At 41.3% G+C, this 25,928-nt stretch overlaps 1 protein-coding gene across 2 annotated transcripts in view; it reads left to right on the top strand.

The window, feature by feature from the left end:
- The window catches only part of BANK1 (B cell scaffold protein with ankyrin repeats 1), a 163,365-nt gene that overhangs the window by 7,090 nt on the left and 130,347 nt on the right, over positions 1-25,928 (top strand). For both annotated transcript variants that reach the window (XM_030020527.2, XM_041125592.1), the window contains exon 2: positions 20,730-21,128. In XM_030020527.2, coding sequence (XP_029876387.2) covers positions 20,730-21,128 — 399 coding nt within the window. The remainder of the gene's footprint in view (positions 1-20,729; positions 21,129-25,928) is intronic.

Here is a 25,928-nt window from a genome sequence, read left to right on the forward strand (position 1 = left end):
TTTAGAAAAGGGGAGTGGGGATTTTCATAACTGCTGTTGCTTCTGTTTAAGAACTAGAGACAATTCATGTACGACTATGAAGCTGAAATGCAATACCTTTGTCAAGTTCCATATTTTTCCCTCTGTACCTACTGGTAAACTTACTTCAAATGAGTTGCTGAATCTTGCAGGTTTTCATAGCTGAAAAAAAGAACTGCAAATGTCTTCCCCCTTTTCCACTAGAATGTCTCAATAGATGTCTTTATTTCTTAATTCCCTCATCTTACAAGAAAACTTTTCTTCCTCTACCTCTGAAGTCCATAGGTCCTCCACACATTTCTTGTTCTTCTCTTTGTCCTTGTGAAACATGCTCTAGCAGTTTCCTGATTTTGCACATGAGTTTGGGGTAAAGACTTTGGAAAGAATGAGGAGACTGCATTCTTATGAGGTTCTCCATTTTACTCTCTCTCTATAGCAAAACCTCTTAAAACCACAAGGAAAACATCCATCTCATCAGCCAAGTGACTTTTATGGCTGTATCTGGTCTTTCTGCTGAAGTGTACTGCAGCTTCTGTCCAGCTCACATTCTTGGATTTCCTTTCTATGGAAACCAACATCAGAAGCAGGAAGGAAAAGAGGTTTTCATGGATGCCCAAGTTTTGCCCGTACACCAAATTAAGGTGCAACTGAATAGTGCAGATGGATCTAGGAGCTAATACCTGATCCGAGATACCCTACTCAACATACTGTATTAACCAAATAAAGGAATCTTCTTACAAGAAAAAGATGATGTCAGACTGAAAGATGAACAATACCGCCCCTCCAAACCTGACTGAGATCCTGTCAAAGGCTCTCTAATGCATTCAAGTCCTTGTGTGAGAATACACATAAATTTCAGTTCATGCCTTTACGTACTTTACCCTCCAAGTTTCTCACTGTTGGGGAGGTGCATGTGTTCTGTCTCTCGAACAAAGCAAGCTATTTCACTGCCAAAATGTAATGAAGTAATATTCTCACTTGCTATTTATCATTATACTTTCTTCCAAATAAAAAAATCCCCCAATATTACATTTTTTAGTTGTTCTCTATGACACTGGGGGGAGTGTTAACTCATGAAGAATAAATACTTTAAGTTTGTTTACTATAGTCAATAAAAAAGTCATGGAGGTTTGGGTTTTTTTTTTAAATATTAGATTAGAGGTACGATTGAAGTAGTAAGCATTATTTATTTTCTAATGGAAAATATGAAGAATTCTAGAAACTTTTGAAAAATAGAAAAATGTATGGAATGGCATTTATGAATTGAACTTTTAAGAAATTGAATAATATATATATGTTAAACATATTTTTATATAGTGCACCCTTCTATTATTCATAATTTTCTTTTATTCATGAAACTTTTACAGTTTAAATAGCTGAAAGGAAAAAATATAGTGTGTCTGGAGTGAATTGAACAAGGACAATTTAGAGCTGTTTGAGGACTGAAAATAAAAGCCCCCATCTTAAGTAATGCTAGTGTGAAAAATGAAAGACTAAATACAGTACAAGCTTCAAAGCAGTTTAATGCTAATGTAATAGCAGGCACTAAATGAAAACAAGCAGTACTTTTATCAGAAGCCACAAGTGTGGTGTTCCTCTGATTTATTAAGATGTATGTGATTGGAAAGACTCGGGCACTTGCTCTTTGTTAAACTATAATATGTATGACTGAGATTTTTTAAAATTAAAAACATACAACCAGCAAAACGCAGATATCTTCTGACTTTGATTAGCATCCTTTTACAAGTATGAAATACAGTGGGAAACTGGTAGATATGCGGTATTCAGTATTAAATCCTTCACCATGTAGTGATTTCTCTAAGGTTTTGTTACTAAGATTTTTTTCAAGTGTTTGCAATAGCATTCACGTAGTTCAGTTATGATTTATAAGCATGTAACACTAGCCAGGAGCCTGTGCTTGAGCATATGTATGAAAAATCCTAAGAAGGTGGCCAGTGTAATTAACAGTGTACAAGCAGACTGTGTCTACCAGAACAACTTCTTCCCATTATAAGCTCGGTTTAGCTGAGCATTTAAAGAGAAGCTGACTCAATCAGATCTGACATATTTACAACTTTGGAGCTGACTTAAAAAAAAAAAAAAAAAAGAGGCCTCTGAAAAATGACTATTTGATCATCATTTTTTCTCAAATGCCTTTTGTTTCTTCAAGGGAATAGAAATAAAAAATCCATGTGATTTAAGAGTCTCAGTTCGCATTTACTTCAAAGCAAGTTGATTAGAATCATAGGATCATAGAATGGTTTGGGTTGGAAGGCACCTTAAAGGTCATCCAGTTCCAACGCCCCCGCCATGGGCAGGGACACCTTCCACTAGACCAGGTTGCTCAAAACCCCATCCAGCCTAGCCTTGAACACTTCCAGGGAGGGGGTATCCACAACCTCTCTGGGCAACCTGTTCCAGTGCCTCACCACCCTCACAGTGAAGAAATTCTTCCTTACATCTAATCTGAATCTCCCCTCTTTCAGTTTAAAGCCATTACCCCTTGTCCTATCACTACATGCCCTTGTAAAAAGTCCCTCTCCAGCTTTCTTGCAGGCCCCCTTTAGGTACTAGAAGGCTGCTATAAGGTCTCCCTGGTCTTTTCTTCTCCAGGCTGAACAACCACAATTCTCTGAGTCTGTTTTCATAGGAGAGGTTCTCCAGCCCTCTGATCATCTTCATGGCCATCCTCTGGACTCAATCCAAGAGGTCCATGTCCTTCATATGTTGGGGGCCCCAGAGCTGAATGCAGTACTCCAGGTGGGGTCTCATGAGAGCAGAGTAGAGGGGGAGAATCACCTCTCTCAACCTGCTGGTCACGCTTCTTTTGATGCAGCCCAGGATATGGTTGGCTTTCTGGGCTGCAAATGCACATTGTCATGTCATGTTGAGCTTCTCATCAACCAACACCCCCAAGTCCTTCTCCTCAGGGCTGCTGTCAATCCATTCTCCACCCAGCCTGTACTTGTGCTTGGGATTGCCCCGACCCATGTGCAGGACCTTGCACTTGGCCTTGTTGAACTTCATGAGGTTCGTGCGGGCCCACTTCTCAAACCTGTCGAGATCCCTCTGGATGGCATCCCTTCCCTCCAGCATGTCAACTGCAACACACAGCTTGGTGTCGTTGGCAAACTTGCTGAGGGTGCACTCAATCCCACTGTCCATGTTGCCAACAAAGATGTTAAATAGCGCCGGTCCCAATACCGACCTCGTGAGAAATACCACTCGTCACTGGTCTCCACTTGGACATGGAGCCATTGACCACAACTCTTTGAGTGTGACCATCCAGCCAATTCCTTATCCAGCGAGTGGTCCATCCTTCAAATCCATGTCTCTCCAATTTAGAGACAAGGATGTCATGTGGGACAGTGTCAAATGCTTTGCACAAGTTCAGGTAGGTGATGTCTGTTGCTTTTCCCTTACCCACCAATGCTGTAACCCTGTTGTAGAAGGCCACCAAATTTGTCAGGTGTGATTTGCCCTTAGTGAAGCCGTGTTGGCTGTCACCAATCACCTCCTTATTTTCCATGTGCCTTAGCATAGTTTCCAGGAGGATCTGCTCCATGATCTTGCTGGGCACAGAGGTGACACTGAGTGGCCTGTAGTTCCCCAAGTCTTCCTTTTTTCCCTTTTTAAAGATGGGGGTTATGTTTCCCCTTTTCCAGTCCGTGGGAACTTCCCCAGACTGCCATGACTTCTCAAATATGATGGATAGTGGCTTAGCCACTTCAGCTACCAGTTCCCTCATGACCTGTGGATGCATCTCATCAGGTCCCATGGACTTGTGCACATTCAGGTTCCTTAGATCCTCAAACCTGATCTTCTCCTATGGTGGGCGGGTCTTCATTCTCCCACTTCCTGCCTTTGCCTTCTACAACCTGGGCGGTGTGGCTGTGTCGTGGTTTAACTTGCCAGTGGAGACTGAGGCAAAAACATCGTTGAGTACCTCAGCCTTCTCCATGTCCCAGGTAACCAGGTCTCCCGTTTCCTTCCAGAGAGGGCCCACATTTTCCCTAGCCTTCCTTTTGTCACCGACGTACCTATAGAAGCTTTTCTTGTTGCCCTTGACGGCCCTGGCCAGATTAAATTCTATCAGGGCTTTAGCCTTCCTAACCTGATCCCTGGCTGCTCGGACAATTTCTCTGTATTCCTCCCAGGCTACCTGTCCTTGCTTCCACCCTCTGTAGTCTTCCTTTCTGTGTTTTGAGTTTCTCCAGGAGCTCCTTGTTCATCCATGCAGGCCTCCTGGTGTTTTTGCCTGACATCCTCTTTGTTGGGATGCATTGCTCCTGAGCTTGGAGTATTAACCAGCTTGCTTGGGCCCCTCTTCCCTCCAGGGCTTTATCCCATGGTACTCTACCAAGCAGATCCCTGAAGAGGCCAAAGTCTGCTCTCCTGAAGTCCAGGGTAGCAAGCTTGTTGTGTGCCCTGCTCACTGCCCTAAGGGTCTTGAACTCCACCATTTCATGGTCGCTGCAGCCAAGGCTGCCCTTGAGCTTCACATTCCCCACCAGCCCCTCCTTGCTGGTGAGAACGAGGTCCAGCATAGCACCTCTCCTTGTTGGCTCCTCTATCACTTGGAGAAGGAAGTTATCATCAACACATTCCAAGAACCTCCTGGATTGCTTATGCCCTGCTGGGTTGTCTCTCCAACAGATATTGGGTGGTTGAAGTCCCCCATGAGGTCTAGGGCTTGTGAACATGAGGCTGCTCCTGAGAGCCTCATCTGCTCGGTCTTTCTGGTCGGGTGGCCTGTAGCAGATCCCCCCCTATAATGTCACCTGTCCCTGCCCTCTCTTTAATCCTGACCCATAAGCTCTCGGTCAGTTCCTCATCCATCCCCAGGCAGAGCTCCACGCACTCCAACTGGTCATTGACATAGAGGGTGACACCCCCTCCTCATCTCCCCTGCCTGTCCTTCCTAAAAACCCTGTATCCTTCCATTCCAACACTCCAGTCGTAGCAGCCATCCCACCACGTCTCCGTGATGCCAATAAGATCATTGCCCTGCAGGCATGTGCACATCTCTAACTCCTCTTGTTTATTCCCCATGCTACGTTTGTTTGCATAGAGGCATTTAAGTTGGGCCCCTGATGAAGCTGACTTACTGGCTGGAGTGGCTGGAATTCCTTTGTGCTGCTCTTCAGGTGCTCTCCTGCTGACCTGTGATCCCCTTCTAGGCTCAGGGCATTCACTGCTGGCACTGGCATCAAACTGGTAGGAGTGGGATAGATTGAGGTTCCCCTCCCCCAGCAACTTTAGTTTGAAGCTCTCTTCACCAGCTTGGCAAGCCTATGCCCGAAGATGCTCTTCCACTTCTCTGACAGATGGACCCCATCTGCCACCAGTAGGCCACATTTCTCAAAGCGAGTCCGATGGTCTAAATAGCTGAACCCCTGGCTGTGGCACCAGTCCCGTAACCATTTGTTGATTTGCCAGATTTGACTGGCTCTTTCAAACCCCTTCCCTTTGACTGGGAGGACTGATGAAAAACTACCTGTGCTCCAGAGTCCCTTACCACCGCTCCCAGGGCTCTGTAATCCTTCTTGATACTCCTCAGACTGCTCCTGGTTGTATCACTGGTGCCCACATGAAACAACAGCAGCAGATAATAGTCAGTGGACTGTACAAGGCTTGGTGGTCTCTTGGTGACATCCCTGATACAAGCCCCCAGTAAGCAGCATGCCTCTCTAGAGAGTGTGTCAGCTCAGCAAATGGGTGCCTCTGTACCTCTCAGAAGAGTGTCACCTACTACTATCACCGGTCGCCTTTTCTTGGTTGCGCTGGTTGTTAGGCAGCGCAATCTGCTCCCTGTATTACTCAGCTCCAGTCTCTTCTGATGTGACAGGTCTTTCTTCTTCAGTCTGCAGAGCGGTGAAGCGGTTCTGCAAGGGCACCTCAGGCTTCAGGGGAAGTCTCTTCCTCCTGCTGCTCCTTGCCATTGCAAGCTTCCATTCTTGGCATTAGTGGCCCCCCTCCCTTCCGTGTGTGCCAATAGGAGAGCTTTTGGCTGTTTGGCCGTGGGCTGTGGGTTCACTGCAGCCCGCACTTGGAACCAGCTGTCTAACTCCTTCTCAGCCTCCATGATGTCACAACACCTTCTCGCTGCCTCCTGCAGCTCAGCCACTTGCTGCAGGCGGTCCTCCACCCGGGCACACCTTTTGCAGGCAGGTCTGCTGCCTGCCTGTCCCTGCCCGAGGAGAAAGGTCTCGGCACTCACTTACTGCAGCCTTTCCCTTCAGCAGCTCCGTCTGGGTGGAGGCATTGGCCACCGCTGCAGTAGATGGTGCAGACCCCCCCAGACGGAGCTGCAGCCTTTGGTCTCAGAGGAGTGCCCACCATTCTGCCTTGAGGGTCAGGTGGCAAGAGCGCCCTTGGCCTGCACAGATGGTCACAGAACGGTGCCCGGTTGCTGGGTTATGTCGATTTGAATCCTCTCCACTCAGCCAGTGGAATGCACCTCCTTCAAAGAGGCGCCCTCCCTGCGTGCCCTCCCACAGTAAACCAGTAAAGGCCTTTTAAGTAAACCAGATAGACCACGCAACATCTTTATGAGTGTCTAAATGATCTTAGCTATGTCCAGAAAGTAATTTCTAGCAGCTTAATCTTACTTTTAATATCTAAAGATAATTTACATTTCAAATTTACCTGAATCTTTAAACAGTATTTTTAAAAGGTAGGGCTACATTACCAGAAAATTTAATAAAGATTGAATCAAAGAATAGAAAAAGTCTTGCTTGGAAAGGATGTTCAGTATTATCTAGAAAATCCAATAAAAATGCAGAAAACTCAATACACCTTTTTCCCCCAAGATGTCTGCTACTAGAGCATTTCACTGAATCTCCAATTGCTGTATACTTCCTCCCTGTAAAAATGTAAGGCTAATTCCCCACCCTGTGTGTGTCAGCATAGCTCCATTTAATCAATGAAGCCTTGTTGCTGCACACGATCAGAGGAAATTTTGCCAGTGTTTTTAATCAAAACTTTTTTAAGATTTTCAGACTTGCATTCTGTTTTTGTAACACCGTAATCTTATCATCAAAACTCCCAAATTTATTTCTGTCCCTTATCAATTCTGTTCCCTGTTCAAGATTAACCATTTTAGAGGAGACCAAATCTAAGTTGGCCTTTGTCCTAGTTTCAGCTGGGATAGAGTTAATTGTCTTCCTAGTAGCTGGTACAATGCTATGTTTTGAGTTCAGTATGAGAAGAATGTTGATAACACACTGATGTTTTCAGTTGTTGCTAAGTAGTGTTTAGTCTAAAGTCAAGGATTTTTCAGCTTCTCGTGCCCAGCCAGCGAGAAAGCTGGAGGGGCACAAGAAGTTGGCACAGGACAGGACAGCCAGGGCAGCTGACTCAAACTGGCCAAGGGGGTATTCCATAACGTGTGACGTCCCATCTAGTATAGGAACGGGGGGGAGTGGGGGCAGGGGGAATCGCCACTCGGGGACTAACTGGGTGTCAATCAGCAGGTGGTGAGCAATTGCGCTGCGCATCATTTGTACATTCCAATCTTTTTATTATTACTGTTGCCATTTTATTAGTTATCATTATCATTATTAGTTTCTTCTTTTCTGTTCTATGAAACCGTTCTTATCTCAACCCACGAGTTTTACTTCTTTTCCCGATTTTCTCCCCCATCCCACTGCAGGGGGCGGGAAGTGAGTGAGCGGCTGCGTGGTGCTTAGTTGCTGGCTGGGGTTAAACCACGACAGCCTTGAATGCATGAAACAGTCTGTAATGACTGAATTGGAGAAAAGATATTTTCTGTGAAAGTTTAAGGCAGATCCTACATTTATCAGTTGGGAAACAGAAGTATTTTCTGCTTACAGGGTACGTTCAGGACAGTTTCATTTTAATTTTCTTGTAGCGCTCTTGCCAAGCTATTGTCAGTTGGTTTTCTGCGAGAGTTTAAAAACAGCTCTGTTTCATTGGCACACTTGCAGCCTGTATTTCAACACTGAAGCTTATAGAATTCATTAAAATGGCAATCCATATTCCTGTATTTTAGCTTGCAAGTAGATAGTGTATACCATAAATTTTGTACTCCCACATGCTGTTAAGTCCATACTGTTCACGGTGGATGACATGTATAATAACCATTATTATTCATTTTGTACACAACCTCTTCTTTAAATCATGCCTTAAATAACATCATAAAAAGGCAGAAGCTGTGGCAACTCATTTGTTGGATCTAATGTTTTGGAGACTTCCGTGAAAAGCTAGTCCTTTTTATCAGAAATCGAGGGTTGAACATTAACCATATTTAAAGTATTATAAAAGTCAATTATACTATTTTATTTATCTCACCACAATTATGTCACAGATGAGCATTGTAAAATTTAAATTGCAGAAATGTACATACTCTCCCCAAAACAGTCTGTTTTGCTTAGTACGCTGAAAAAAGCAAAGTTTTCACACTAATCTAGGGGAAAAAAAAAGGCTTGCCTGAAACAATTCAGAACTGGATAAATGATAGTTAAGAATCTAAGTCTTTATTAAAGCAGTAGGAGTCTTTAGAGGAGTGTTTCCAAACTTAAATTCCTCTCTTTTTTTAGGTTTATGTTTCTTACTGGAAGATCAGATTGATGAAGTTTCACAAGAGGTTTAAGCAACTGTTATTTTTTGAAAATGACTCTTGAACATGTTGTTTTCTTTCTGGATATTTCCATTCTTAGTATATTGTTAAAGTCTTGTTCACTGATTTTTAATGTCATAATAAGCATTAAATATAATAAGTATTTCATTTTGTTGTAGTCCTAATTAGCCAATCGATGTACCTACAAGTGCGTTAAATACTACAGGACCATATGGCATTGCAGTCTGTACCAGCTATGGATTCAGTGAAAGTGGCTATGTTCAAAAGTGTCGCTTGAGTAACCTGCTTTGGTACAAGTGTGCGAGAGTGAGTGGGAGCTCAGGTGCATGCTCGCATTACTACAGTTTAGCATTGAGTGGCTGTGGCCAATTCAGTGAGCTCTCTCAGGGCTTCGTTTCCCAGCTGCTTTAAGGCTGCTTCCATATCAGTAAATAGTGCTCCGTACAGAAGGGGATTTGTAGCGGCCAGCAGTAGGTGCTAAGGACCTGAGAGCCATGCAGGGTACATGGAAGGGAGCTTACTTTGAACTCGCTCTAGTCTGGTCCTATGGCATTAGCAGGTGGCACACATTAGGTGTGATTCTGAAGCACATGTTCTGCTTTACTTTCATCTGAAAGGGATGCAGTTTATGCACTCCAGGGCCAGTCAGTAAGGTGGAACAAAGCCTGGTAAGTGAGAACAATCAGATGATTTGTTTTAAAAGTATACTTATGGTCTTGACTGTATATTGATGTTAACTCACTCTAAGCTGTTGCTGCAAGTGGCAACCTTCCCCTCCCATTAACTTAAGAGGCCTGAATTTATCCCATCCCTCATCTTCCCTTTTGTCAACAGAAGTGTTCAGGCAACTGCAAGGCAAAGCAGGCTGGGGAGTTGATGAAAGTGGTGAATAAAAAAATAAGTTGCCAGGATGGGTATAAACAACTGTATAGTAGAGGTGTGTAGGACTGCCCCTTCTGGTAGCAGTGAGGTTTTTTTAAAGATATTTGTGCAGTTATAGCAGTAATCTGCAGTAAATGGAAGATGGAGCATGGGTGGTCTAAACAGAGGAGGAGGAAATGTAAGACTGCACATTTTATTTCATATCTATACCAAATGCAATCGGTTATTGCTGAGCAGCTGGCATGTGGTAGCATGTTAAACTGTGGTATCTTGAGGAGTCTTAGATTAGACACTAATAAAATGTATGTACAAAGAAGTTGGTGATAGACCTATGACAGCATCAGTCTGTTTTCTTTTAAGATTTTTCTTCTTCTGGATATTCAAGAGGAAATTAAAAATTTGGTTATATAGATTTGGTCGAACAATGAGGGGCTTGATAATGTAAAAAGCAAGATGTTTCATAATTCCTAGGTCCTGCCCTATCCCCCTGTCATGGTTTAAGCCCAGCTGGTAACAAAGCACCACGAAGCCACTTGATCACTCCTCACCCCCTCTGGCCCTGGTAGGATGAGGAGCAGAAAATATAAAGAAAAGCTCGTGGGCTGAGACAAGGACAGGGAGGGATCACTCACCACTTACGGTCACGGGCAAAAGGCAGACTCAACTTGGGGAAAAAACAAAATCAATTTAATTTACTACAGATCAAAACAAGGATACTGAGAAGTAAAACCAAGCCTTAGAACACCTTCCCCCCACCCCTCCCTCCTTCCCAGCTCAACTCTGCTCCTGGTTCTCTCCACCTCCTCCCCCCAGCAGCGCAGGGGAACAGGGGTGGGGGTTGGGGTCAGTTTGCCACAGGTTGTCTCTGCCGCTCCTTCCTCCTCAGGGGCAGGACTCCTCACTCTTCCCCTGCTCCAGCATGGGGTCCCTCCCATGGGAGACAGTCCTTCACATGAACTTCTCCAACGTGAGTCCTTCCTATGGGCTGCAGTTCTTCACGAACTGCTCTGGCATGGGTCCTTTCCGCAAACCGATCTTCAGTCACAGACTGCTCCAGCGCGGGCTTTCCATGGAGTCACGGCCATCTTTGGGGGCATCCACCTGCTCCGGCGTGGGGTCCTCCCAGGCTGCAGGTGGGCATCTGCTTCCCTGCTCCCCTCCGTGGGCTGGGGGGGGACAGCCTGCTGTCTGACCATGGGCTGCAGGGGCATCCCCTCCTCCGGCGCACCTCCTCTCCCTCCTTCTTCAATGACCTCGGTGTCTGCAGAGGGGTTCCTCTCACATCCCACTTCCCTCTCTGCTGCAGGTTCCCCTTCTTAAATCTGTTCTCCCAGAGGTGCTACCACTGTCGCTGATGGGCTCGTCCTTGGCCAGAGGTGGGTCCGACTTGGAGCCGGGGAAGCTTCTGGCAGCTTCTCACAGGAGCCACCCCTGAAGCACCCCGCTACCAAAACCCCGCCACACAAACCCACAACACCCCGTCAAGCTTCTGAGTTTTACTGTATTTGAACTACACAGGTTCTCTGACTGTAGTGAGATAAGGTTTAATTTGGTTTCAGAAATGGCTCAAGAAGGATTTGTTTTCACTTTCTATTCTGTACCTTTCTAACTAGAAATGGAAGATAGTGTACTTGAAAAGCTAAAAGTACCGGTGAGATACTTTTCTTCCAGCTTACATAATTATGTAGACAAAGTTTTCCTGTTTCTATCCAACAATGAGAATATATGGCAACGACAGTAAAGTATGGTAGGTGTGTATGTATAGTATGGTAAATCTGTTTGCGAGAACCTGAACATACAGAACTTCCAACTGGTTCATTTCCAGGAAGGAACCCATTTGGTCAAAGGCAGTAGTAGTTATATTAAACCATTCTGTGAGGGCTATCCACTAGAGGAGGACCCCAAATTGATACCTAGGTAACTCTCCAATTTGGTCCTATTTTAGGACTGGTAATAATTCGAGAATTTATATTTTGCAGAGGGGAAAGATAATTGCATGTGTTATACTGAGAAGATATGCTTGCTGGAAAAGATGTCTTTTGAATCTCATGTAAGCTTTAATGGTATTTGGGCATTTCGGTTGATTTTGCAATCCTATGGGTGAATTGTGTGAAGGCAGGCTTGCACTCATGTGACTAACTCGATTTCTTTCTGTCTGATGAGCAGAAAGAAAAGTAGTTTGTTATATAGCTAGTATCAAGAATCTTTGTCTTAAGGCAGTAGAGAGGAAGCTGAGGTGGGTTTAACATAGAGAAGTCAGCTTTCTACCGAGGTCGTTGCTGAATGTTTTATTTAGCTTGGTTTCAACTCACTGTTAGCTCTGTCATTGCTCATTTTATGAAACTACACATATTTATGTAATGATTTTCTACTTCATTTACTTCCTTCTGTGTGCATCATTAGCATGAATGCCATTAAAAAGGCCAACACAAAAATATAAAGTGTTTGTCCAACACTGATTAGAGATTTGTCTTGAGGGTTTGTTGTTGTTGTTACTGTTTGGGGTTTTTTTGGTGACTGTCACATATTTGTCAGAAAGGGACAAAAGAAATGAGCTGAAACCAGAGGACACTTTTTTCTACAGCCTCATAGCTTGGACATGTTATACATCAAATAGAAACTGCTTTTCACACTCCCTTTAATTTATGGATGAATGCTCAAGTAAATGAGATGCATAAAAAAAGGATTTAAAACCAGTCTGCAAAAGCAGGAGACAATCGAGCCATTTGATTTATGGGGTGTTAGAAGCCCTCCCCGGATATTCTGCGGACTTGTGGCAAAGGAAACATAATAGTTTTAGAAACCTAAAGAAGTATGGCTGAGACACTGGAACAAGTTGCCCAGAGAAGTTGTGATGATGCCCCATTATTGGAAGTGTTTCAAATCAGGTTGGATGGGGCTTTGAGCAGCCCGTTCTAGTGGAAGGTGTCCCTGCCCATGGCAGGGGGTTGGACTAGATGATCTTTAAAGGTCCCTTCCAAACCAAACCATTCTGTGATTCTGTGACTGTTCTAAGAGAGTTCCACCAGACAGATTTCTTGTGTCAATGATAATCTGTAACTTAGGAATTGTTGGGATGTGATCTATGGTTAATTCAGTGTATTTGACCATGTTACAAATGCAGGGAACACAGAAATCTCTGAGCAGAAATTGCAGTAAGTGGTGCTATTTATTGAAAAACATTGTCATATAACGGTGATTGTCTGATGATCAGTGTCTGCCAAGTCCCTGGTGTACAAATTACACTACTTAATGTGTAAGACATCTTCCTTGTGTTTGATGCAGCAGCGCTACTGTGTGACCTCCCCAGATCACAGCAGTTGGAACCACAGCAACTTGCCCAAAATGTTATTGCTTGCAAGATCAGTGCTTTCTGGTTTGTTGTATACGCACCACTTTCTGAGGTATGTTCTCTTGTGATAGAGGTAAATGTACTGGATTTCATGAGCCTGTTTGCCCTAGCACTAATTAATATCTGCAGAATATGTTTTCCATTCTGTTTCTTATTTTAAAGGAATTGGAGATAAGAATTTGCGAGAAACTGAATTAACAATGGAATCAAAGGTGGCAGAGAAAAAAGCAACAGAAGGCAGAAGAAAAAGCAAAGTTGAATTTAAACGAGCAGAGTTTAAATGTGGTCATAAAACCCAAAATCCCTGGGGTAGGTCAGGATGGGCACATCTAGAGAGATCCTGGTAAGAGAAACACTGGCACAAAAAAAAAAAATTAAAATAAATAAAAGGATACTTTGGTCTACCCTAACAGTGACATTTTGAAATTGAAATTTTTTTAAATGTTTCATGTTTATAGAAGTATAGGAGGTGTACCTTGAAATAGAGAACTGAGTTCTGACCTCTATATCCCCTGTTCATGTTTAGTCTTGTTCAGTAGAAATGAGAGCCCCTGTCCATCAGTAGGTATTCAGCTGTGGATGGATAAGGCCTCCACAAGCGAAGATACTGTGATAATCGTTACCCTTGCATATGTATTCACAGGACAGATAAGTGAGAGAGGCCAAACCAGGGAATAAGGCCATATCACTCTTCAGGAGAAACAGCCTTTTGGGCATACTGTTAGCTTTGTCAGGTATCTTTCTAGTCTACCTGGGTCAGGTCCATGCTGTGGAAAGGTACCCCAGGAAGTTATTTGGCTTTGTGTTCCCATTGTCACTGTAGGGAAGGTCAATGAAATTTCTTTACAGAGAAAGCCCACAAGATCAAACCTAAACTCATCCCATTTGTAGGAAAATTGTTCGTCTCTGTAGAACCTGATTTTGCCCACTCCAGACCTCACTGAGCTTAGTGAGAAGAATGATGAAGACGTGAGGCTTGATTTTATACAGATAGAGCAAGTATTTGTTTTCACACACAACTTAGCAATTAGTGACAGAAGGTACATAAACAATGACAATGTTCTTATTACGCGCTAGTTAAATAGGCATTTGAGAATAGAAGTGCAGCCGCTCTGCTGGCTGATACAGTGATGGCAGGAATGTCCCATGCTTTAGGATAATTGCTTTAATTGAAACAGGTGTGCCACAGCACTGCAGCAATTTAGCTACTTCGTGATCTCCCTCTAAAGTTTACAAGCAGGCTTTTATAATTTTCATTTCCATTAGTGGAACGTCTCTGAGAAGCAACATGACTTACTTGAAAACATTTTCCATTATCTGCAAGTAGTTGTAAAGTGCTTTCTGCTGTCCTTCCCACGATGAATCCATTTTGGCTTGCTTCAGGGGATTTGCCTTGCAGAATTCCAGCAACCAAGAGCTAGAGATGCATTTTGAGATACATTTACTGGATGCGTGTCAGGTGCGCTGACTGGGAAAATCAATGCCTTCTGGATGGGTGAGGGGCAGTTCGTTATGCTAAGGCCACTGAGTAGTGCTGAATTAAATGTTCTCATACTGTTTCCAAATGTTAAATTGCTAGGGTTGTTTGAAGTGCTAGTGAAACTTTTTCCATAGTTCCTTATTATATCATTGTAAGTGATCAGGGCAAGCAATATGAAAAGATGTATGGCTGAATCTTTGTGAAGAGATTGCAAAGGGGCCAAGAGACTAAAGGTGTTTTTTTTCTGGAGTCTCGTTTGAACTGGTATGTATGCTTGCTGTTTGCATCCTACATACAGCTGAAATGGAAATGAATCTTATTGAGATTAGAAGAAAGGTTTTGCGAATCTCTGAGCAAAGAGGGGAGCCTGGGTCTCTTACACTTCCTTATGTTTCTCATGCTCCATTTTTTGTCACTGTCATGACCCTTGACTATACCCATAGTTTTATCCTACAGGGTGAAAGGAATATGGGGGAAAGGGAGAGCAGAGGAGATACCTCAGAGGGAAAACACTTTTCAAACCCCAGCAGTTTTAGAAACCGTGGACTTAAGACTCTCTAGATGAAGGCAGCATGTTTCTGTGGGATGAGAACTCATGGGAGAATGTTATGCATTCACCTTGGGTGACATTTGATTTAGACAGTGAAACTAGATTCTTAAGATACATAAAAGTCTAAGCAGATGAGCGTGGTCAACTTCTAAAGTCTTGAATTTCCCTACCTGGCTCTTGCCTGAAAAACCTCTACTACTTCTTTTTGTGTTAAGTTTTTAGCATGGGAAGATACTCATGGTTATCCTGGAGAGTGTAGGCTGCTATTCACAAAAGAATTAAAGATGCAATGGATGTCGTTCTGTATTGCTTATGTTGCCCCAATTTTTCATCTGTATATTACGAGAAAGTGAGCAAGAACTTCCATTCTGTGCTTTTCCACTTATCCTTTGAGATATTCAGCAACTGTGTTTATTTTAACAAATTTTTGCTGATGGACGGTAGCTCATTACATACTGACAGAGTTCATACGCTTCTTTCTCAAATGTTTTTCCTTTCAAGACTGCCATTTAAAAAAAAATAAAACAACCTTCCCTTCCCCAAGTGAGGACATCTGTGAGAGGAAGAAATAAAAGGGATTAATTTTCTTCTTTCTCTAGCAATTGATCCTCTCCTTTCTCAACATAGTGTTTGAGAACAATTTGAAAGGGAGTTTTTTTTTCACACAGATATCAAAAGCTAATGTGATTGAGGCAAGGATTGTAAACAGACTTGGATTACTTATTAGGGTTGACTGTGGCAAGCTTGTGTGGTTATAGGAATTCCTGGGCAACTGAGAGAACGACAGGGAATGGCATTGTTGTGCTCCAGTACCCTAACTGGAGAAGGCTGTGGATGACCCCAAGAAATATGATGTATCTTTTGGTTAAAACTTGGGTAAACATTGGTGTTCAAGTGTCACTGTTTTTTACCAAAGCATCCTAAGGCAGTGGGACTGTAGAGCCAATTTTTAAACCCTAGCCTAATTGAAATCAGCCTTATTTAAGTAAAACAAAGTATGTTAATGCTGATTTGCTGGAAACAACTGTAGTAAAATGCAGATATCTAGAAGTAAAGCACATCATCTACAAACATTAAGCCTTTAAAAGGAGGGGAATAAGTTGGCATCTGTGCAGAGGACTTGCTTTTCTGAATCTAGCAGTGTCATTATCAAAGATGAGTGTTACCAAGTACTTCTTGCTCACTTCTAAACACACGGAAACTATCTTTTACAAGATTGCAAGATTCATGAACTGAGGTACCTGTTTAAGAGTAGCTACTAGCCCCTAATCTTTGATTTGTTTCCTTTGCCTTCCTGATGTGTTTAGAGCATTACAGAGTTCTTAAGGTTTCCTTTCACTAATATACTTGCTTTTTTTTTTCTCCATCTCTATATCGTTTAATTGTTGTCATAGAAAAGATGTTCTTTTGCCTTATGTATACAAGTTCTTGATTCCTGCTTGGTCACACTAGTCTGCAAAGATGCTCTCGTCTTGGTTTGGTTCTCGTAAGATTCAGCAGGTCTTTTCAAAGAAGGCTTCAGATGGCGTGTTTCATGAGATACGCCATTTTGGGCAACCACATACCAGTAACTAGAGAATAGTTTTGCTTGTCAGAAGAACCCTTTCAGGTTATGGATGACTGCATAAATTCTCTTACTGTTTCTCATTGCTAAACTAATAATACATTTTATTTCTACCTTTGAGTCAGTTTCCAAGTAGCAGTAGTTGAAGCATGGCTTAATTTTGTCAGGATATGATAGTTTCTATTACATTAATTTTCAAGGGAACAAAATTCATCTCAACTTACATTATATTCCAAGTGCAGTAACTTCAAAGAAATATTCAGTGAGAGATGAAAATAATGAAGGGGAAAAAACTCTAGTTGAAAAATTAAGCATTGTTACTGTGTACTCAATATTAGGTAGAGTTGTATTAAAGGTAGACTTCAGCTTTTGTAGTTTCAGGTTAAAATGATACTGTTTTGAAGGCAGAGTTTTGGGTGGGCTTTAATTTTCAAGTAAGCTGCATTCAAGCATCTACACCTTAGTAAAATTTCTGAAGGCAAAAACATTGTATAACAGGAAAAAGCTAAAGGCATATGGAGTAGATTTTAGATAGGGAACTTCGTAACTATTCCTAGGGTGAACTTTGACTCTACATTTAAAGTCAGGCAAGCATTTCAAAATAGTGATATTTCACCTTTTAATACAATTTTGGGGAAGTAAGATGTAGGTCTTGCATTCCAGTGTAATATCAAAGTTAACTCTCAATCTAGAAGGCAGATCAATGGCAGAAAAAAAATACAAGCATATAATTCAAAACAAACCCACATTTGGTTTCCCACAGGTAACTTGATAGCACTAGCTCCTTTCTTCAAACCAATAAACATTGCACCAATCTGCAGCATGAAATACCTTGCTTGTATGAGTCTTTCAACAGTATGACTCTTCCCTCTGTATATAGATAGAAAAGACAAATTAAATATGGCAGCCATATTAAATTTAAGTTTTGTGACATGTATGTTGCAGAGCCTTTCTTCCATCAGGTGTGGTGTTAGATATATTTCATTCCCTTTTCTTATACAAATAAAGCTTTCTTTCCCATATATAAAAATCAATATAGTTAAAAAGAAATGCTGTCAAGCCTTCAATAAAAATCTTAAAACCCTGTTCTCATTCACACTTCACTAAGATCAAAGCTGCAGACTTAAGTGCGGATATACTGTATGGAAATAGAATTACTTCATCTTCTTTTATGATTTTAATGCAACTTCGTCACTTTTATCTTTAGAATTTGAGTACTCAAGCCTTGTACTGTCCATTTGCACAGGGATGAACTTTATACCTTATGTATATTTTTAAGATTATTATATAACGTCAGCTCTTTAAGAATATTTCTACCGAAGGACTTACTCCTCCATGCCCAGCATGCAGGGAGCTCTTCAACTGTGCCTGAATGGTTGAGTCCAGCAGTTCTTTCCTGCTCTGCGATACAGTAATGCCTTTTGGGTGCTTCCAGTCTGCACAGGGATAAGGCGCAGTTGTGTACCATTCCTCACCAGTGCTCTCCTTCTACATGGAGAGGAAACTTTAGGCTCTTGGCCAAGTGGGTGCTGTGGAGGACACCAGCAGTCCCCTCTTCTGCACAATCATGACACCAAGATTCTGTGAATCTATAAAAAAATGTTTTTACTATTCAATTTAAACATGCTTTTTTATCCCTCCCTGCAATTCCACTTAGCTATGTCCTTACCCAAGTCCATTATAATAGAAGTAAATGCAGCTGAGCATGAACTTAAAATGAGACCTTTTAACTTAAAGACTGAATGTGAATCTTCCGTGCATATCCAAGGTAATCTCAAGTGAGATTATTTCATTCTGCCCATACACTGTATCAAGGAACTCCTACCCTGTATACAGTTTTGGGTTCCTCAGAAGGTATTTTGAAAAGGCAGGAGAGTTCACACAAGTGCAGAAAGAATAGTAAGGGTTCTACAAAGCCTTTCTTGTAGTGGGAAGAGTAATAATCCCTGCTTACAAAGTGTAATGAAGGCAAGGCTAAGAGTCACTTCATGAGAGTCTGAAGACCTTAGGGTACAGATTTCTGAGAGCAGATACTTCTTTTAGCTTGCAGAAATAGATAAAATTATATTCTGTGGCTGGAAGTTGAAACTAAGGAAATTCAAACAAAGTGTAAAGAATGAATTCTTAAATCTTCTTCATGGATTAAGCATCCTCTTTAAATCGGTACTTTTAAAGGACCACTACAGTGCTTTTAGAAAATGGGGACTGAAAATAGAAGGTGCTTGGTGATTCCATTTCCTGTGATATGAAATGGTGTGGTCAGACTGAAAGAGCTTCTGGCCTTACAGCTCTGTTAATACAATTTTTTCTTTTGAAACTGTGCAGCAAGCTTCATAGCTTTCTGTTTCTACTTTTTTTGTGTGTGTGTGTGAGAGTAATGGAAAAAACAAATGAGATTCTGAAAACAAATAACATTGCAGCATTGCAACAAGTAGGTTTCTTATCCTAGTGTCATAAAACACATAACTTTGCTCTGAGTTAAATGAGAAATAAATTACTATTTATTTTTACAATTAAATTTCAGCATTTCAGCAGAAACAGGCATTTTTCAGAAGGCTTTTACCATAGAAAATGTAGCAGTCACCTTTCCAAATACATTTTGACAAATACTACCCTGCTGTATGGTCAGGGTCAGTCATCTTGAAATATCACCGCCCACTACCATATTGAGCATGGCCCTATATGATTTCCTATGACAGAAAACTTTTTGAAAGGATGAGTATTCACAAGTGTTTAAAAGATGGCAGCCGTCCTCCAAGCAGTTCATAGACATACAATGAACTCAAGAGACTAAGCTATAGTGTCCCTATTCTACAAGTTTCAGTCAGCTTTCACATGGGTAAACTTTGTTTGAAATACCTCCTGAATAAAGAATGAATGAACAGAATTTAGAAATAATTTCTTCTAAAAAGAAAGGAAGTCCAGTAATTAAAGCAGTAATCCTGGACTGGAGATCTAGGTTCAGTTTCTTCTTTTGTACAAGGGCTTACGTTGGATCCTTGACAAGTTTTTTATTCTCCTTAGCTACATCTGTACTATGCTTCTAACAGTGCATCCCACTATCCAGATCTATTGTTTGCCCAAGAAACATTTTAACTCTGTGTATGCCCACCATTTCCATATCTCTTGATATTCACAAAGCAGCAGCTTAGACACTCACCTGCAAAGAAGCTCTGGTGCACTGCAGACAAGTGTCAGTCAGGTTGCCTGACCCATCAGGAACCTGGGAGACACAGTGAAGTTCAGTGGAGGTAAAGTGCAACAGGTGTATCTATTCCTGAGTCTCTTATTGTTGCTCCACAAGGCTGTGATTGTGAACTACTCCAGGGGTATTAAGCTGCCCTGACATTTTAATGGATATTGTATTGGTCAGCAAATCATGGGTTTTTATGGTTTCACAGAATCACAAAATGTTTGAGGTTGGAAGGGACATCTGAAGGCCACCTTGTACGACTGCCCTGCCCAAGCCGGGCCACCTAGAGCCAGGACTGTGTCCAGGCACCTTTTGAGTAGCTCCAAGGAGGGAGATTCCCCAACTGCCCTGAGCAACTTGTGCCAGTGCTCACAGTAAAAAAAGCACTTCCTGATGCTCGGAGGGAGCCTCCTGTGTTTCAGCTTGTGCCTGTTGCCTCTGTTTCATAGTGTCACCCTAGTAACACTGTGGAAGAGTGTTAGTCTTCTTACTAGCATCATGTTTTACATCTTAAAAAATCTTAAAGGGAAAGCAGAACTAACAAAATGTAGTTCTAGATTTATTTTTTTCATGTTCATAAGTAATTTTGTTAGAATAAGGACAGTAAAGAAAGATCACTAACGACTATCCTAATACCATGCTGCCAAAATATCCTGAACGTACCAATCTTTTTTCTAATGAAGTCAGATCATGTCTAGTGTTCAAATATATATTCTTTACTTCTGCCATTAAAAGCTAACTGTTGCATTTTTAGTAGTATCACCTATTTGTCAAGAATCTAGGAGTGAGCAGAATGTGTGAATGCGCTCTGCTTTCCACACTGCAATTTCAGTATTTATTCTGAAATACTAGTTGAAGCTATTCTAAACATAAAATATTCTGAGCTATTTTACCAGCATTTCTGTGGATGATCTTTCTGCCTTGGTCTAGAAATAAGCAGGTGGTTGTCATGTCAAGGTGATGACCTGTCCTGTTTCTTCAGCACCTCAAATTCTTAAGTGGGGGGAAACTAACAATGTGTCTTCTGATATTTATAATGGATTCAAGATGCATTTGAAATTATTTTTTTAATGTTTTCTTCTCTCTAGAAAATACCAAGGATATTCTTGTGATATATGAACAAGAAGCAGAAGAGTGGGCTCTGTATTTAAAATCTCTTTTTGGACACATAGTGAACGAAGGAGGAATCTTACTCTACAATCTGGAGACTTCGTCTTTCAAGCACCAGGAGCTACTCTCTTTACCCTGTTATAAATGTAAACTCCTGATACTATCGTGTGGACTTCTTAACTGCCTGAATCAAAAGAGAAGTTATTTTTTGGAGCAAGTTCTAAAACCTCCAGATGATGTGGTGATCCTACTTTGTGGGGTGGAGAATTCAGATATTCTTTATGAGATACTGACCTTAGATAGAGGCAGCGAAGAGATTTCTGCTGATCAGGAACCTGAGGAATATCTCTCTGTTATTACTGGAATTATTCAACCAGGTAATCTAAAAATGAAAACTTTGTATGATTATTAAAATAGTTTTCTTAGCTGTATTAATACCATTTGGAAGAGGAAAAAAGTGATAATTCAGATTTTCTGAAGAAATTATCTCTCTTCAGCTTGGTCCGACAGTTTTGGTTTGATGATGGATTTGTCATTGAAGTGTGATGAAACTGTTGTACTCTTAGTCTGGCTTCTTTTTCTCAGGGAAGCAGCTTTGGAATGTCTAAAAGCTGCCACTGGCACCTGTGAACCTACCATTACTACTTCATGGTAAGATTGAAGAGCTGACATACACTTGTTTCTCTGTTTCCTGAGTTTACAAATCTCAGAAGCTGTACAAAACTATGGGTTTATGTTTAATCTCTTTCAAAATGCCTTAATGTGACAATGTATATATCTCTTTAGATAAATCTGAGTGAAAAATAATTACTGAGTAGGACCCAGTTTTGTGGATGGCATCATTTCCTGTGTGACACACAAAAGCTGTAAGAGCAGAAGTTCCCTTCCCCTTTTACCAACCCAAGTAATAAGTCTGTACTGGAAGAACTAAAACTATGCAGTTTGTATGTGTTTGCACATCCATGGAAACTACAAAGAAGCATTAATGTAAAAATTAGCACTTCTGGAATGTGAGAAAAACCCCTCTCCTGAGGGTGAGAGGTACTGAAGTGGCAAAGTCTGTGCACATGCTTTAGTTTAACCCAAAGTTTTACTTTGCCAGACTGAACAAATGAAACCAAGAAGTAGCTTTAGAAAGACAGATGCATGGGCCACTTTGGAAAAGCGATGTAAGTTGTGCACAGGTTTCAGGTAGATGGCTGTGTGTTTTCCTTTGAAAGCATATTTACTACTGCTTCTTTGTAGTCTCTAGGTCTCTTACCTCCTCTCAGTTCTTGCTTTTTTGTCATGATTTTGTCTACTAAGCAGAACATTGTGTTTCTGTCTTTGTTACCTGTGAGGTGCCATTTTACTGGCATGGGAGCTTGTGCTTGAGAAAGACATCCTGCAGTTCAGGAGTTTTACTCAGAAGTCAACCTGGTTTAGGATGCAGATGAACAACCAAGAGTATTCTTTTGAACTCAGGAGTAGAGAGACCCCAGCTGAGTCAGAATGGCCTAGCTGGATGTCCCTGCTGCCTTGTGCTTGAGCAGATAAGCTTAAGCATACTATAAGGCTCTCAAACCTGTCCAGAATATGTCTACATACAGTCTGGGGATACAGATCAGTGCTTTCAAAACTAAGTTTTAGACTCCTCCTTCCCAGCCATCTCCCGTTCTAACATTTCTTGCTGTTCAGTATTAATTAACCTTTTCCTCAGTATATCTCTTTTGAGCATCTCTCAGACTTTAAGTTTTGGAGCTAATTGCAGTTGTCTGGTCTGGTTTCAGGAGGTAACGTTTGCAATTTCTGACTGTGTCTGATATGTAGCTTTATATTGAAGTTCCTTGGCAGCTTTTTAGTGGAATGAAAGCAGTGGGTCTATACGATGTGTGTGTATATAGGAAGGAACTGGGCCCAGAGATAGTTGACTTGTGCAGGAAATTGCAAACTTTCCTGCAAAGATAAACAGTTTCTGAGAAGATAGATGATGGTTCTTTGCTTAGGTCTGTGCATTCACAAAAAATATTTATTGCATCTGCCCTTGGGATTTTACTCACATTGTAATGTCAAGTGACTAATAGGTGCTCAAATGATCTTTTCTTTGGCAGTGGTCAATATCAGCAACTTCAGAGAGGAGTACAAAGCTGAATTAATGAACAGCTGTTGAAGGCCTCAGTCTCAGTGTGTACATCTTTACCAGGGATGCATAGACTATGGCTGGGATCAGACAAGTTCAATTGACTGAACTAGATCCAGGACTGGGAGTAGTGTTGCTGCCTGGTACTTCGGTGTGTAAACCCTCCTCCATACACATGGCTGAGAACTGCTCTTGCCCTGTTTTTTCTGTACTGGTGTGCCCTGGCCATCAGGCAGGCCAGCTCAGATCAGTGCTTGCTAGAAGACCTCTGCACTGCTCTTTGTTGCAGAGTGAAAGTATTCCAAGTGCCAGATTTGCTGTCACCTGGCTGTTGATTTAAGCTCTGAGGAATGAAAATGTGCACGTCTTACCATTATTTACCTTTGCTTAAAGATAATGGTGACTGTTTGCAGTGTCTGTATTTATGATATTCTTTTGTAGAATCCTATTAAGCTCTTAGCTTTTGTGATATCTGTGGCAGGGGTTTTGACAGATTACGCATCTGGGAAAAAGATTTTTCCCTTGTTTTTAAAATGGCTTGCTAAGGGGTTATTAAGTATAGTTGGATTATTTTTTCCTTTGGACCAATTTTTTTATGCCTTTCTTCAGGACTATGCGCTCACAAGATTTCCCATCTCTCTTCATATGGATCATCATCTTCTGTTGCTTTTAATTGTTTTTAGTGCTTATCCTTTGTCCCTTATATTTCTGCTTTTGGAGGTAGTGATGAAAACACTTTTGTGTACGTTCTTCATGCTTTTCCATTCCTTTTTTTCCCTAAACTGTTCATTGCTGTTAACTTGTTCCTCCATGCATTTGTACCTTCTCGTCTCCTCAGTATTAACAAGAGCTGCCACTTTACCGAAGTCTAAAAATTTAGTGATGTGCTTAATTACAATGATTACATGGCATCAGGCTGTTGTGCACCACCGCAACTAAATTCTGTTAGTCCCTTAGGACAGCGGGCCATCTCAATCCTAGGTCTAACTGATGCCTGGGCTCAGGAGCAGCTTGTGGGTAGTTAGAACAACTGAAGATGGGTGCTAAATCAGGTTGTTACCTCGTAGTCCTGAAGAGTATTAATAACAGTCTAGCTTATGTGTTAGTAATCACCACCCTTCCACTACAGCTTTCTCCATACTCTGCAAAGTTCCTAGGCAAGATAAGTTCTCAGCTCTCTTCTCCCCTAGATGCTATTCTCTTTGCACTGTCTCTACAGTCTGAGATGGAAAGAGTGCAAAACAAATCTAATTTTATATGTGTCGCCCCCCCCCATTATTTCGCCAAAACCTTTTGCCTACCAGGTGATGCCAGTTTCATCTTGTTGGAGCAGGTAGGGCTCTTTATCTGTTAAAACTTCCTTCTACCTCTAAAATAGTATACATGCCAAAAATTCTAGGCAAAAACCAATACTAATTAAAATGCTCAGTAAAACTAAATAAAATGGAAGATGCAGGGGGTTTTGTACCCAGCAGAGAGCTTGTTTGTCCTGTAATGTGATTCAAACACAAAATCTGAAGGGTTTGTCATTCCTGTTTGAACATGTTCTTGGAGCAGTAAAGGGAGAACTGAGACATGGAAACTGGCCTTTCTAACATATGTTTCCTGGATGGTGACAGATTCACCTTATGCATGAAGAGGAACGCAAATATGTTTATTGTTGTCAAAAGATTCCTTTAGCAGGACTTGTTCACAAAATACTTCAATGTTTGAAATTGCCACATTCAGAGTTAGAGTTGGTTTTGAATTTTGTGTAAGGGCCTGTGTTCATAAAAAAGGATAAATCTCTGGGAAAGAGTAGAACACTCAGAAATTTTATTATTCTACGTTAACATCTAAGATGGCCCAGTGTGACTCTAGAATTCTGACTTTTCTTTAACAGCTTTCCCTAATATTGCTGAAAGTAGAATCAGGAGACACATTTTGTCTGCATCTCTCTTTTCCTTTCCCTTTTTCTTTCTACAACTTCTTGGTCTGCTGAACTATGTACCCCTTTTTATATTAAATTGACATACTTTCAGTGTATTAATTCAGTACCCTGGGGGGTTTTGGCCTAGACATGGCTGGGTTTTTTGTTTAGTCCTGAAACACTTCCACTTCAAATCCAGGCTAGCCATATGTTTAAGTAGGGGATTTGTAGACAGAGGGAGATATTTGCAGCTGGAGGTAGTTACTTAGATCTTTAAAAGTCCTGAATTCCTCCTGTAGTTATTTGTGCCTCAGTATTGATGATGCAAAAAGAGAACAGGTCTTATCTAATACAAATAATTTTCTGTGACACTGTTTCTAAAGTGTCCTGACACTTTTATGAGATTTTTTGGTGGGACTTCTCAGTACAGCTCAGGAGTTGTAAGTATCCATTAGTCTGCTTGCTGTTTTATTAGGTTTCCTTGTTTACAGCTCAACAAAACGACTCTTGTCACTTCCACTTCCAGCCTTTTCTCTAAGCAGTGGTATCCTCTTTTTTTTGCCAAAATATGAAGAGAAGCTACTTCTATAAAGTTTGATAGTTGAGAACTACTCAACAAACCTACATGTATCCATTCATTATCTGCTATTGTAGCGAAAAGTGAGAAGAGGTGCATAAAGTAACATAACCCAACTAGAAAACTGTATTCACAGTCTTTGACAGCACAGGAAATATTTTCAGAATGAGTATGTAACTTTTACGTGAGACAGCAATATGCCATTAATTTCTAATTGTTGCCTAAAAAGTATTCCGTGTACTTGCACACAATTTTAATCACCAGAAAGAGTAATGTTAAGAAAACGACTTTTGCTGCTACTAGTAAGGTATAGATCAGGAGTAATGAGATACTAGCATTGGGTATTTGTCTCTAATAAGTAAATGTTGGACAAACAGGCTGGAAGCTTAAAATAGGGCTTAACAGATGCAAATCTTCAGCCTGCTTCAAATATGGGGCTAATTTCCATTCTGTGGGTCACAGAAAAGAGAAATAAATCACTATATTTTTACCATCAGCTTTTATGGTATCTGTCTCCTGTTTCATTTGTGGTACAGTGGCATAGATTTTCTTGGAATTGTACCACGAATTTG

This window comes from Aquila chrysaetos, chromosome 1 (genome assembly GCF_900496995.4).
Source record: "Aquila chrysaetos chrysaetos chromosome 1, bAquChr1.4, whole genome shotgun sequence".
In the NCBI taxonomy this organism is placed as follows: domain Eukaryota; kingdom Metazoa; phylum Chordata; class Aves; order Accipitriformes; family Accipitridae; genus Aquila; species Aquila chrysaetos.